General features: G+C 32.4%; 1 protein-coding gene across 5 annotated transcripts in view; it reads right to left on the bottom strand.

The window, feature by feature from the left end:
* Galnt13 (polypeptide N-acetylgalactosaminyltransferase 13) overlaps positions 1 to 15,125 on the bottom strand; it is a 592,950-nt gene that overhangs the window by 50,854 nt on the left and 526,971 nt on the right. For all 5 annotated transcript variants that reach the window (XM_034495197.2, XM_034495196.2, XM_076928753.1 and 2 more), the window contains exons 9-10: positions 14,052 to 14,191; positions 1,358 to 1,456 (exon numbers count right to left, since the gene is read on the bottom strand). In XM_034495197.2, coding sequence (XP_034351088.1) covers positions 1,358 to 1,456; positions 14,052 to 14,191 — 239 coding nt within the window. The remainder of the gene's footprint in view (positions 1 to 1,357; positions 1,457 to 14,051; positions 14,192 to 15,125) is intronic.

Genomic DNA, 15,125 nt, shown 5'->3' with positions numbered 1-15,125 from the left:
CAGAAAACTCACCCTTGAATTTTATCTGCTCATACTGACTCATACAGTTCAAAATTTATTAAATTTATTGAAATTCAAAAACTCTTAGAAAGCCATATAAAAAATAAATTTACAAAGCAAATACAGAATAATCACCCCTGGGAAGATATTTCCTTGCTAGAAACATTATTTTCTTATCCAGTTAATAGCAGAGCAAAGAATAGGCATTTATGCATCATAATACAATGAAATGTTATAACATACTGACTGTCCTTATTAAATGTAGTCTCATTTTTAAGTTTTGGCCTTTTCATATAATATTACATTGCTGTCTTCAGATAGTTCAGACAATGAGATAAGAATTTTTTATTCCTGCTTATCGTGTTAAAGCTTGTCTCTAACTACATCAACATGTTGGCAGCCAAGTACATGACTTGAAACTGAAAATGGACCCCCAGACAGAGTAATTAATTTAACAGCCTGGCAAGCCAAGGATGGGTAAGATTCTGCACAGAGTCTTACCAACCTAAGACAGAAGTGCATTTCTTTTGATAATGCATATTCTATGACAGGTAAGGAAGGTATTCTTGTCAGAATGACCTAAGACAGGATAAGTCTGGTTTATGCAATAAAAAGGGGGAGATGTGGAGAGCTTTGGAGCTGCCTGGCAGGAATCTGACATTGGCCAAGGACAAGAAAATAGGCTGCTTGTCAGGAATATGACATTGGCCAAGGACAAAAAAAAAGTGGGTTTCAGGCAAGAATCTGTCATCAGGCTGGAACAAAGAAGCAATTTCAGGCAAAAATCTAAATCTTAGGCTAGAACAAAGAAGTAATTACAAGTAGGAATCTACATCTTAAGCTAAAAAAAAGAAGAAGGCTTCAGGCATGAAAATGACTTTGGGCTAGGACAAGGAAGTAGGTGCAGATATTTTGGTCATCTTGATAAGCCCTTAGAAATAGTGATCATAGGACTGATCATAGGACTCTGTTTATTGTTCTTTGACTATCTGGGTTTACTGTCTTGTTTGTTCATTGTTTATTGTGTTACTAGTCTCTCAACCTAGAACTGACACATATACTTGCATTGATTTAAACAGTATAAAAGTAAAAAGGGACGAGGAAGAGGGATGGGGTAAGAAATTAATGGGATGGGGAATGGGGAAAGGACATAACATCTGAAATGTAAATAAATAAAATATTGAATTAAAATTTAAAAATAAATAAAAGGAAGGCATTAGTTTTAAAAAAAGAATAATATATTGTTTATTGGATGCCTACTTGTTCTTTCATTGTTGGCATTCATACAGGGATGGTTTGAACAGTGTTCATTCTTTCCCACCCCCAAAGAAGAAGCTGACAACAAAAGGCTGTATACCTGGTTACCTCCCATGCCGTGACAGTTGAATATACCCACTTTTTCATTTTCTTTGCGGCCCATGTTATCTAAGCATTGATTGGTTTCAACATTTCGTATCTAAAAAGAACACACAAAAATGGGAGAGTTAAACAAATCTAAATACTTAAGACATAAACTCATTCTGCTGTTCATGAATTACAGATTGTTAATGAAATAATACAAATTTGTAAGAAAATGCCTCTAGAAATATGTTTTAACTTTTGCTTTCTATTTTTCTATTTATGATTAGTCTTAAATTTACTTTTAAACTTTACCAAGTTTGAATTGAAACAATGTTAGTTTTGAAATTAGCATCTAATCAAGAAATGAGAGAAACACTCTGTTATAAAAAAAAAAATAAAAAACTTTGAAACATTGGGATATTTTGAAATTCCATAGAGATTAATTAGTTATTAAAGTTCTATAGAATCATATATAAAAATAAAAATAAATTGAATTTGTACTTGAGTTAATATTTTTAGATATCTATAACATATACTCTACCTTATTCATAATAAATGTGATTATTTACATTGTTTCTGTGACTAAGACACACTTGTTCATTTTCTTTGATTCTGGATGTTAAACTTAACAGAAAGATTTTGATAATAAAAAGCAGTTGCAAGATAAATGCCTCAGAATATTGACATTTCCTCAAAAGTAATACTATGTTTCCAAGTACAGATAAAAATTACTTATTTATAACAAAGTATTGACTTGTTATAAATAAGTAATTTTTTGTCTACAATTAACATAAAGTTACACATTTGAGCTTGATGTAACTCAAAAAGATATTTATTAAGATAAAAGATGCTAAAATTTGTAAATTAAGCATAAGCTGTTATAAAAAGAATTGGCCAGAGGAATACTTCTGTTAAGTGATGCATTTTTAAAATCATTGTCCTTATTCAACACACAAGCACCTATTTAGTATTATCTACCTTGTTTCTGAGAATTCTGTACCTCTGTTCCACATAAAGAAATATGCATTTTTATTGTTCACTGTGAAATCACCTTGATATTGTATTTTTACATGGTTATTATGGATTGGATACAAAAGTCTTTCTTTTTAGAAATTAATAAAATTAGAGATGATGGATATAAGTTTATAGAATATAAATGTGGTTTATATGATTCAATGTTTCTATTTTGTGAGTATTATGGCTACATGGTGCTTTTTTGGGAATGAGAAAGAAGTATTTTTATTTGCAGTAAAACCTCAAAGAGGAAATATGAACAGTTATGATTTTACTGGGCGAGTGTTGGAAGTGTTTAGAGATTCTCAAACCCTATTTCAATGGTTTGACACTTAATTCAGAGTTACAGACATGTTCATCAAGAAATCTATGCAACAACCTCCACAGACTGGACAGAAAACACAGTGTTTATTGCACTGAGAACATTTAGGCTTCTGCAAGTATACCTAAGGTGGTATAGTGTTGAATTGTATTCTAAGGCTGATGAAAGTTGTTTGAGAACTGAGCCTCTAGATAAATCTTTTCAAGACTAGCACTTATGTGGCAGATGTGCAGCTTGATCTTCATGTGGGTCCTGAACAACTGGAGCAGCAGCTATCCCAAAAGCTGTTGCCTGTGTGTTGGATATGTTTTTCTAGCTGGACTGCCATTTCTAGCCTCAGTGGGAGAAGACGCACCTAGCCTCACAGAGACTTGATGTGCCGGGGTGGGTAGGAGAAGGAGATAAGGAATGGGGGGTGATTGAGGGAAGGGGTGGGTGAGAGGGGGACAGTAAGAGAGATGTAAAGTGAATAAGTAAAAATTTATAATAATAATAATAAAAGAACTAGCACATGAACAACAATAATGAAGGTAATATTTTTTAGAAGGTGTAGCAAATAGTTCTGTGTGTAGTTCATATAACCTAGAAAATCATACACTATATGGTTGAATTATATCATCATACCTTCTGTTAATTTGTTAAAAAGTTGGATCTCTCAAGGTTAATGCCACTTGATTAAATACTAGGTAAAAGTTACAGTATTATATGTTAAGTTATCTGTATGGCTTTGAATCCAGTATCCTTATTTTCCTCTTGCCTTTTCTTGCCTCAGTTGGACTTACTAAATTGTGTGCTTGTTGATCTATATATTCAGACTTCACTGAATAAGTACCACCCAGCTTTTCTTTTAAAGTAATTCATTAAGCAAATTATTTTTGTGTGACAACCATGTTTAATCCATGGTTCAAGTATATTAGTTTGAAAAGGGTACTTTGAAGCTGACCCTATGAATCAGTGGCAACAGAAAAAGTTCTCTTATTTTGTGTGGATCATTTCAGTTTTAATTTAAAATGTCCTTTTTTGTTTATCTTTAAGCTTAAAAATGGCACATAATTAGCATTTTTGACATTTATATAAAAGGAATTCTAATAGTTAATATATCCAGGTGCTCACCAAAGTAACATATGTAACAGATGTAACTCTATATAACATATATATAGAATTTTGTAACTGATCTGTTTTCACTTATTTATAATCAGTAGAACAACTGTATAGATATTGAGGCAGCCCTGTTTTGAGTTTGTAACTTATAATTGAATTCAGTACCCTAGTTTTATATTATATTATTAGGATTTTCTTAATAAAGAGTTATTCCCTTGTTTTTCTCTGAGCAGCTTCTGGACCCCGAGATTCCTTTGCAGTCTGAAAGTGGCACTGAAGTCAGAACCATGTACTGGTGATAAAGCCTCTGGTAGAAACAAAATGTTGTTCATAATTTAAAAAATAGCAAAGCATACATTCCTCATTGCAAAACCTGATAGTATCATTTAAAAAAGATATTAAATAGGCACTTATCATTTAACTCTGATAAATTAGGTACAAATTTTGAAAAAAAAAAGCCTCCAAGTTTGGGGCTGAGCAAGTATTTGAATGTCTACTTTAATTTAGGTATGTTGTGATTTTATTTGTGAATGAATGACAATAACATGATTTATTATAATAAAAAAGAATGCCTAAAATATGTTATCCATAGTAACAATGTGTTATTGATCCACCATCTATGACATATACACTTGATTTCTGTTCTTTGCCTTCTCTTATGAATTCAGTGATTGAATAAAAAAGCATTTAAAAATTCCACATCTTATATCAAGCACTGCTTGGGGTAAGATATTCCAGAAATAAAGTAAACATAATTTCGTGGTTGTACAGCTTACATTTAAGAATATCATCCTGAGTGAGATAACCCAATCACAAAAGAACACACATAGTATTCACTCACTGATAACTGGATATTAGCCCAGAAGCTCGCAATTCTCAAGATGCAACTCACAGACCACATGAAGCTCATGAAGATGCAAGACCAAACTGTGGGTGCTTCAGTCCTTCTTAGAAGGAGTAACAAAATATTCAAGGAGCAAATATGGAGACAAAGTGTGGGACAGAAACTGAAGGAGGGACTGTCTGGAGACTATTCCACCTAAGTATCCATCCTATGTTCAGTCACCAAAGATAGCCTCTGATGTGGATGTCAGGAAGTGCATGCTGACAGGCGCCTGATATAGTTGTGTCTTTAGAGGTCTGCCAGAGCCTGATATATACAGAGGCAGATGCTCACAGCTAACCCTTGAATTGATCATGGGGTTTCCAATGGAGGAATTAGAAGACTGAAGGAGCAGAAAGGGTTTGTGGCCTTATAGGGAGAGCAACAATACTAACCAACCAGAACTCCTAGGGTCTACACTACCAGCCTGGGAGCACAGAGGCACCCATGGTTCCAGTTGTATATGTAGGGAAGGATGGCCTTATTGTGCATAGGTGGGAGAGGAGATCCTTGACCCAATGAAGGCTGGACGCCCAGTAGGGTGGAATTCGAGCCTGGAGAGGTGGAAGTGGGGGGTAGGTGGGGACACATCCTCATAGAAGTAGGAGGAGGGGGGAGAGGATAAGGGTTTCCTGTGCGGGGAGAAATGGGGGAAGGGGATAACATCTGAAATGTAAATAAATTATCCAAAAAAAAAAAAAAGAAGAATGACAGAGAGCATTAAAAATATATTCATAGCAAGTCGGAAGATTAAAATTTCTTATGGGAGAAGGATAATTACTGTCTCCCAAAAATATGACTCTCCATTAGTTATTCAATACAAAATGGTTGGCCCTGAAGTCATATACACATAAGCTATACTAAATAAACTCACAGTGTTATATGTATGTATTTATGCATATGTGTGTAATCTTAATAACCAAAGGAAAGGGGCCATGAGTATGCCATGGTGGAGTTAAAGGGAGAAAGAGAAATGGGAAAGCAATGAATTATGTTTTACTCTAAATAGTATTATTGGGCATAACTCAAGGAGATAGTCCTGAAAATCTAATTTTTATTGAGAAAAATAATAGTATAAAACATATTTTTTATAATAAGAAATATCAAGGTATTTAGAAGCAAAAGATTGATTAGTCTTTAAATAAGTAAAGACAATATGATATCCAGGAAAACATATTCTTGTAAAAATTAAGGTGGAACAAACCAAATTATCACTTGACTTTTCAAAGTATGCAAAGTCAGGTTGCCAATGAAGAACTTTGGATTTACCAACTTGATTTTCAAATATAAATAGCACTAAGGTTGCAACATACATGAATTTAGGATATTGTTCTCAATAAATAAGGGCATATTTGTTCATTTTTAGGGACTGAACTTGGGCTATTTTGTGATGTATATTTTACTTCCTGCATCATATTCCAGCTATTTGGAAGCTCTTCTGGTTCCATGGATGCTGTGGGTTAAGGCCACCATACTTTACCTCCTGATCTCCACTATTGTCCTCTACTCTAAAAACCCACTGCTCTTCTTGAGATTATGGCAGCAGGAAACATTTTCTTTCTGGCTCCCTGTCTTGTTTCTAACTCACTATCAGCAGCCAAAGTGAGGTTTTACTGTGCATGCATATCCCGAGAACACCAGATTAGTTCAAGACTAAATAATGCATGGATTTCTCCTTGCTCACTCTTCTATGGCCACAGCTACTAATCAGTTATGGTATCCTGTAACTTGGCAGGGCATCTGTCTGTCATTCTCCCTTCTTTTCTTCTTCTTTTTATTATTTTTTATTGGATATTTTATTTACATTTCAGATGCCATCCCATTTCCCCGTTCTACCCCCCGCCCCAGAAAACCCCTATCCCATGCCCTCTTTTCCTTTTTGCTTTTATACACTTTTAAAAAATGTTAATCAAAGGCTTTATAAGTTTGGTAATGCTCAATCAGAAATGTAACCCAATACCCAACCTAGATATATCAACTATCTTTGACTGGTGGAGACATGTGAACATGCCTCCATGTCCCCCCTCTCTTTCTCTCTCTTTCTCTCTCTCATCACCTAGCTTCTCCTGTCCTTCTTCTCCTCCTCTCCTTAATCCTTCTCTTCCTCTCGGTACTCCTCACACCTTAGCTCCTCCTACATATCACCCTTCCTGATAAAATAAAACTTTTCTTTCAAAATACAATTAGAGCATAATTATGTTAATTTGTACCAATGAGGTACAAAATAGTTCTAATACCCAGTCCATTATTTTGTTGACTAACCAGAACCTCTGTCATCTCTCCTAACTAAAACACTTAGCTCTGAACCTGGCTTTTTTCTTGGCTTTAGAATGAATGTCAGCTGAAAACCATCCATTCAATTTTTTTCTCTCAAAGTAAATAGCCAGGATTGGCTATGAGACTGTAAGTTTTCAACCCTGTCAGAGATCCAGAATGACTGAGTTAACTGAAATTATGGGAAGCACAAAGCAAGTTTCTGTAAGGCAAAGGACATTGTCAACAAGACAAAACAGCAATCTTTTCTTCTTTTACAATTAAAATGGCTTGTTCTGTTAAGACTATGGATTATTTTTCATCAATTGTTAAGCAATTATTTCTGAGAATATTTTCCCTTTAATATCTGATAGTTTCTTATATTTTAATCATACCTTTAGCGCTTTGCTAAATTTGAATATTAATGTTCCTTTCTAGATTACAGTTCACAATATTTACCTTATATTTTGTTTTTGTTAATGATTAGTTTGTATCTGAAATCTCAATATATTTGTAGTATCTATAATGGTCTATATTTCCAGGTTTTACAGTTGTTTAACATTCATTTCTTTATATAGTTTTTTCAAAATTATTTTTTCTTTCTTTGCATAAATACTATTTTTTCAGTGGGAAGGTTGATCGGGGCCATTTTCTACTTCAGACTGAGAATTGTCTTCTCTGTGCTTTTAAAGATTATTGATTAAAAGGTTTCTACTATGTTTTATAATCTCTTAGTTTTTTGTTTTGTTTTGTTGGTCTGAAACTTGATTTTCTCTCTTTGACATTACCTTTAGACTTTGGTTTCATTCTCTGTTTTTTCTTAAAGGGGCGGGGAGGGGGGTTCATAAAGTAAGATTCAAGAATCCACAGGAAACAGGACACTGAAACACTTCAGATGAGAAAGTGGAAACTCCACCTAGGTGCAAAATGCCCTTTTTCAGTTCAACTACTAATTGTAAATTAACTGGAAAAAAAATCTCATCAGTAACTACAGGACATTATTGAATAGAAATAATAATAATAAGAAATAATAATTTGAAAAAATATATACAAAGGAATGAATGTTAAATGACTATAAAACCAGGAAATATATACCAATATAGATAATACATATATATTAAAATTTCAGATAATACCTGTATTGATAATACAGGTATTACTGTGTCCAAGTTTCTATCTACCTCTCCTTTCTTCCTTCTGTTCTCTCTGCAAACATGTCAGTGTCATGCCAGTGATGAATGTGGCACCTCTCATTATATAGTCAGTGAGTCTCTCTCAATATCTCATTTATATGATATTGATGTGTCAAAGTCACATCATGTTTTCTTCTTTTTCCTCTTTCTATCCATTTTTTGTTTTTAGTCTGTGACCTGGTGTTCTTTTTGTTTTAGTTCAATGATGTCATTCCCAAAGAATTTCAAAATAGATCTATTTTTATTAGTAGAAGCCTGCCCTATTTTTGAAGATGCAACCATGCTTGTGGCTTCTTAATTTAAGTGCAAGTAGTGTCACTCGTCCTTCAGAATGTAGCATGGAGTGGTTATTGTATCTGAAATAAAGCTAAGTCTGTCAAGCTGCCTGGATACTAAAGTTGGGAGACTAGAAATAACATGGACGGATGGTTTAGAAAACTTGTCAAATGTGTTGCCTGCAATCAGTGCACACTTATATAAGCTGCTGAAGCTTAACCTTCATATTAGCTTATTCAGCCAACTCCACCTCCACCATAATAAAAATATTTACTTATATGTAATGAACTTTTACCCACTGTGTTAATTTTTTCCCTTTTGTCCTTGTCACTTATACAAAAATACCTAAACAAAATAACGTAATGGAGAAAAAGGTGGTTTTCATAGATACTCTCAGAGATTTTAATCCATTATGGCAGAGCAGGTGTAGATTAACAGAGCCAATCGAAAGAGTGTCTACACCACTCCCTTTCTCCGCACTATGTGGCTAGTTCAGTCCACATTTAGGGAAGGTGTTCTTTTCTACTTTATGTCTATAGAATTTAAAGGAACAGACAAACTCACAGGTGTAGTTAATTAAACTCCTGGGCACTTTTAAATCCAATCATTTTGAAAATCAAGATTTATCTCCCATTAAGACAAAGAAGTGACAAACATTGAACTAAAGTTAAGTAGTTTTTACAGGTAATGAATATAGTTATTATATTGAAGCTGGAAACTGCTAGGCCCAGCTTTCAGATAAGTGATTGTTATAAAAAAGGCCTAGAAGGAACATGTAAGAAAAGAGTTGTTGTAGATCAGAGGCAACTAAAGCCATAATTGTAAGTCATAAATCATCCAGAAACACAGTTGGGAATCCAGTTCTGTAGACTAAAAACAGGGTCAGTAAGATGGCTCAGCAGGGAATTGTCATTTTCTTCCAAACCTGAAAACTTAACTTCTATCACTAGGGTCGGCATAGTGTAAATTTGCCTCTGACCTACTAGAGTTACTATTGTGTATGTGAGTTTAAAACCAGAAACCTAAGGACAATTTGGTATCACAGTCCAGACAAGTGTGTGCTCCTAAAGGGTATCTGTGACAACAATGGGCAAGGTTCTGTCCTGCCACTGATATCTGTCTTGAGAAATAGCAATCAACCAGCAAAGTATTTTATCCTTTAAGAATCCCTCATGTGTGTGTTCTATGACCTACATCAAAGTAACCAGAGCAAGGCTGGAGTTTGAAAGTCTGAAAACTCATTGACTTATTTTCTATGCTGTGATATAGCGTTGACTGCATGGCATAAGACCAAGACATTTCTAATTTTAATTGGTTATCTGCTTTTAAGTTTCTTTGTTTACATATTATCTTTTTATTGATTAGAAATAATTCTTAAAGATATAAATGAGGGTACTGTTTGTAATACTTTATTGTTGATGTTTGAAGTGAGCAAGCCATTACACAGCTTTTTTCTGTTCACTAGAAGCTCTCTTAGCAGTACTTAGCTTTATTCCCTTAGCTGGACTGCCAAGAACAGAGTTACTGCAATCTAAAAATAGTGAGATTGTCCTCTTGCCACCAATCAATCTTTACAATAAAAATTCCATTGTAGAAGTGAAGAATAAAATCATTTATGCTTGCACAAGAACCTTAGAAATATTAATCACATCAGTATATTTATATTTTAATTGGTTATCATTACTTAACCTTAAATATTAATACTGACTCTACATTAACTTTCATAACATAGTTACTTTGTTGTATATATGATAATTATATTTTACACTCTAAACTTGATTGAATCCTAAGGAAAGTAGTTTGAATAGTTAACAAATCCAAAGTTTCTTTACTCAAATGCCGAACTGCATATAGTTATAAGTTTACTGCAGCTTTTTGTATCAAAATCAAGTATTTGATACAATATTTAAGTAGTAAAATCAAACTGAATTCAGCTCTAAATTATCAAAATATGACTTATTTCACCTACAGATGGGCATACTCATTTATTCTGGATTAAAATCAGCTGCTGGGTCCCCAAGATATTGGAATTAAACCATGAATAGAAAATGCCCACATTTGTGTGTCTGACCTAGAAAGAGACTTATTTTTACTGGGTTATCCAATTTAAAAGGTCAAGAACATTGTGAATCTATAAATAAATCTGATTACCAAGGATGGTAAGCCTTTAAGTATTTTAGCTTCCACACTTATTAGTAACTGATTGTATCCATAATCCATGCAGTCTCGCAGCTTTACATATGTCTATTTTTGTCTGTTTAAGTATGCTCCACAGAAATATTTAAGAAATAAAATACCATGCATTTAAGGGCATTAACTAGCTGATATGGTTAAAGGATCTAAGAGGAAAAGAAAGTGCTGAGGTCAACAGTACAATACAAAATGAACAGACCAATGTCAAAACATGTCTAGGGACCAAGCAAATGGAAATTTTAAGTACCAAGGGTTAAGTCACTTGGCTCCAGAAATCCTCCTTTCATCTGCTTGCCCTCTGATAGTCTTTTGTTCCAAATAGCTTACAATACACACAGAATAATACCCCGTCAAAGCTCAGAAATTAGACTAGCATTCTATTTCCAAGGTTATTTATTTCAATCTTGTATTTGAATTAGTCTTTATATTTAGAATATCTGAACCTGTTGTGTTAAATCTACATAAGCTAAAGGGTTACTTAAGAGAGAAGTTAATGCTGCAAAGGGCTCAACCTTCTTATTCCATTATGAGCTGCTTACTGAGTCTAAAAGGCACATGCTTCATTAAGTTACTTAAAGGTTTGAGTTCAAAGCAATTGCACATCTTTTAACTTCTGATTGTCAATCTTGAATATTTTTTGGGTTGGAGAAAGTAATATTTCAATTATCTGAATAAGATGTAAACATCAGACAGTAATATAATATGTCTGACATGAGTAGCTTTACTGATGTTCATTTCATTGCTGATCTATAAAAACTGATTGCCACGAGCCTCTAAATCATCAAACAAAGTGGAGAAAACTATAAAGAAAATTTGATGGAGAAATGTTTCCTTTTATCAACTTAGAACAATAATAAATATAAAGACTATTTAGAAAACTGACATTAAAGAGTATGCAACATCTTAAATAGTTAAAATTGACTAGGCATTAAAGAAGTCTATGATTAGATTAAAAAATAATTTGATAACAAGTATCTTCTACATCTGGCACAACCTCCAAATTCTATTAGAATGTCCCTTCTAACATAATGGAAAACATGACCGGTAGTAAAAAGAAAAAGCCTCATATCGTGACTGTTGTCCATTAGCAGTTAAACACTAACACATTCTCAAGGTGCCCATATTAAATTGTGTATACACAGCTAAGCAAAATGGAATTGAGGAGATCTTGGTGAATTTCCCTTTCTGTTTCCATGGATACAGATGTTGTGTTGAATTTCTTTGGAGTCTGCTTTTAAGGTAGAAAGCTATAGTACACTAACATTCCAGGAAGCTGAAAACTTTAAATTTATTTCGTGTTTCAGTAAGACCATACCATTATGTAGTTCATTCAGGGCACTTTGACCTCCACATTTTTCTTGACTGTTTGATTATATCTTGGCCCTCCTGCATTCACTCTCAATTTCATTCACATTCAATTTCAGTAGAATGGCTCTAAAATACAGGATCTTGTTTGTTTTTTTATTTAACTTTGCATTCTTAGCATATGAAAAAGGACTCAGGTTTTATGGAATAAAAATATTTTAGTGAATATAATGCAGTTATTTTCTTTCATGAAATCAGAAATGTATGAGCTATAGTGCAAGACTTCGATATTTATTTGAATTCTGACTTCAATAATTAACTTGCTAAGTGACATTTAGGCCAGTCATCCAAATTCTTTCAGAAACTAAAACACAAAAACAGCCTACATTGAAGAAGTATTGTCAGGTAGAAATAATAAAATTAATGGAAACTACCTAGACCATTATTAACATCATGAAAAAATCAGTTTCACTACCTTGTCTTCCCAGGATCTGTAGCAGACAATCTAGCTTAGGTACTTACTAAAGCCGCACTTTCTGAATTTCAATGATGCTATGAGATTAGATATGAGCCTTTCTTGCCCGTTGATGTCTCAGGATTTTCCCCAATGCACTATGTATACTATTCTATGTATATTACAAACAAAAAACACACACACAAACAAACCAATCAGTATATAAAATTTGAGGAATATTTTTCACATTTCTGATTTTTACAGAAAATCGATAATTTAAAATTAGCACATTATCAAAAGGAATTTGCCTGGACTAAATTTTAATTTAAAAGGAAATTAATTAGATTTCCTGGATATGCACAACACTTAAAATTAATTTTTTATTTTGACTGTAAGTATCTAGATCTGTTTTGTCAATAAACTTCAAGTATTTTCAAGAGTTAATTTGTAGGTCCCCGTGAGTTTGCCAAAGTTTCGCTCCTTGATTATTTTCACTCACTTAATTAAAAGGAGATCAGTATTCTTCTCATATGTTTCTGAGAAACTGGAAAGAATACTCTATATCAAGAAGAGAAATACTGCTCTTCTATAAGGTAGATTGGAATTCATGATCAATGAGATTTTTAAATATAGAGATAGGAATATTAAACACTTTACTAGACATTATTAATTGATTATCATAGTTTGTGGGAGATGAATGTTCTTGTTTAAAGTGCATTCTCATACACTCTAAATATAAGCCTCTGTGAAATCAATGTTAACATGTAAATATTATATATTAGAAAGAAACAAATATAATATCCTATTTATAGAAACAAAATAAAATTTGAACTAATTAGTGACTTAAACTACATGTGAAAAATTGTCAATGTTACTATATGTAAGACTTTTCATTACACAATTCAGATTAAATACATGGAAACTGAAATTCAGTTTAAAGAACTGCATTGACAACAGATGAAGGATAGACTTTTGGCCAATAAAACATTGGGAAGGCACTTCAAAATAACCATTAAAAACTACTCAGCTCCATTCAACATAATTAAATTTTCTTTTATTGTTTTCTTTCCATACAGGTGGACTACAAAAATACTAAATTGAACATGATTAACTATTATGTATTTTACAATTATGATATACAAATGATAATTAAAATGTAAAGTTATATTTATTAAATGTTTTGTAAATTAACTATATTATTGTGGTCAAATGGTTTTTATGATAACCTATAAATTATAAGTGATGACAGATGTTTCAATCTTAGATTTCATTTAGAAAATATATTTTATTGTTCAAAAATACATGACTGTAACAAAATTTGTGGCTACATAACTTAAGTAGTCTGCAATGTTTCAAATATCAATTTTGCTTTCAATCCAGAAAACATTAATAGTTATAATACTCAGAAGTAAAAACTATTTGGAGTTCACAGACAAAATAATTAAGAGAATAATTATTACCATATTACCAACACACTGTTGTTTGTTGGTAAAGAAACAATAAAATATTGTTTGTACAGTCCTAAACTACCCCATACTTTACAATTTCCCAAGTTGAAAAACTTCACAGTCCTTGAAAAAAAAAAGAGAAATCATTTAAAATAGATCCATTTAAAATCTTTATAGTATTTTATTCATAACACAAAAAATTGAGCTCCTTAGAAATTGCTCCATTTGCAAAATATATTTATAACTTAAGGAAAATAAAAATTCATACCTCACCAAGTGAGTAATAACGTCTTGGAATCTGGGAGTCCGGATAGATGTTTTCTAGGTACCAAGAAAAAGGCTTACACTTCAGATTTTCCCTTAGTGTTTTTCTGACTGACACATCTCCATAATCCACTTTGACAACACCTGGAATGTTTCAGAAAACACAAATGAGTTGTGCTATTTTTGCTCAATTTTAGTCTGTATACTTGCTGTCTACTTTCTTTATAATTCCATAAAACTTATTTGCATGTATAGTTGGCACTAAGCTAGATCTTTTTCAGTACCATCCAATTCATTAGATATAAGAAAATCAATTCTTTTATTGCTTATGACTTTTGAAATATAAATGTTTGATGCAAATTACTTGTCATTCTTGAATTGAAAAAAATCATCTGCTAAATATAAACTGGTGTTAATGTGGTGTCTAATATGCAAAGCTTAACTCAACTATCTAATGTGATTTTTTTTTTACTCAATGAAAACTTCATTGCTTTGCTAATGCTCATATTTTCCCATTAGAATCATTTATTCTCTATTTGTAGACTTTATGGGAAATTTATGTAAATATGATGTTCATAATAGAGCGTACATATGCTCAATTTTTCTTCCTGTACTTCTTTCTAAGCTTACCAAAGACTGTGTTCATGACTTATTGATTTATTCTATATTATGAGCTTACCAAACATCACCTAAGTGCTTTGAAAAAATTAGTAAGTAAGTAAGTAAGTAAATATTTAAAAACTAGCATAAACAATGTACAGGAATATATACACATTTTGTTTAATTTTTATAACTTTATTTCAGATGACAGAAGACCATTTGGATTAAAATAACTATTTTACTGGTAACCATACAAAGATATTTTCTTTTAGAAAAAAAAATACTAACATTTTTAATTAGTATTTCTATAGGAACAATAAAAGTATAACAATTTGTTCATTATTTGCATAAGATCATCCAATAATTGTGTCAAGATTCCAATTATTTCTTACACTATTTTGTACAATCAATAATTAAGGCCAGTGACTATTATATTCTGATAGTACAAATTTCTAGTACTTAGGTTATTATATTTCTA

Source organism: Arvicanthis niloticus, chromosome 2 (assembly GCF_011762505.2).
Source record: "Arvicanthis niloticus isolate mArvNil1 chromosome 2, mArvNil1.pat.X, whole genome shotgun sequence".
Classification (NCBI taxonomy): domain Eukaryota; kingdom Metazoa; phylum Chordata; class Mammalia; order Rodentia; family Muridae; genus Arvicanthis; species Arvicanthis niloticus.
The sequence above is the reverse complement of the archived record's forward strand: the minus strand, read 5'-3'. Positions and strand labels throughout refer to the sequence as shown.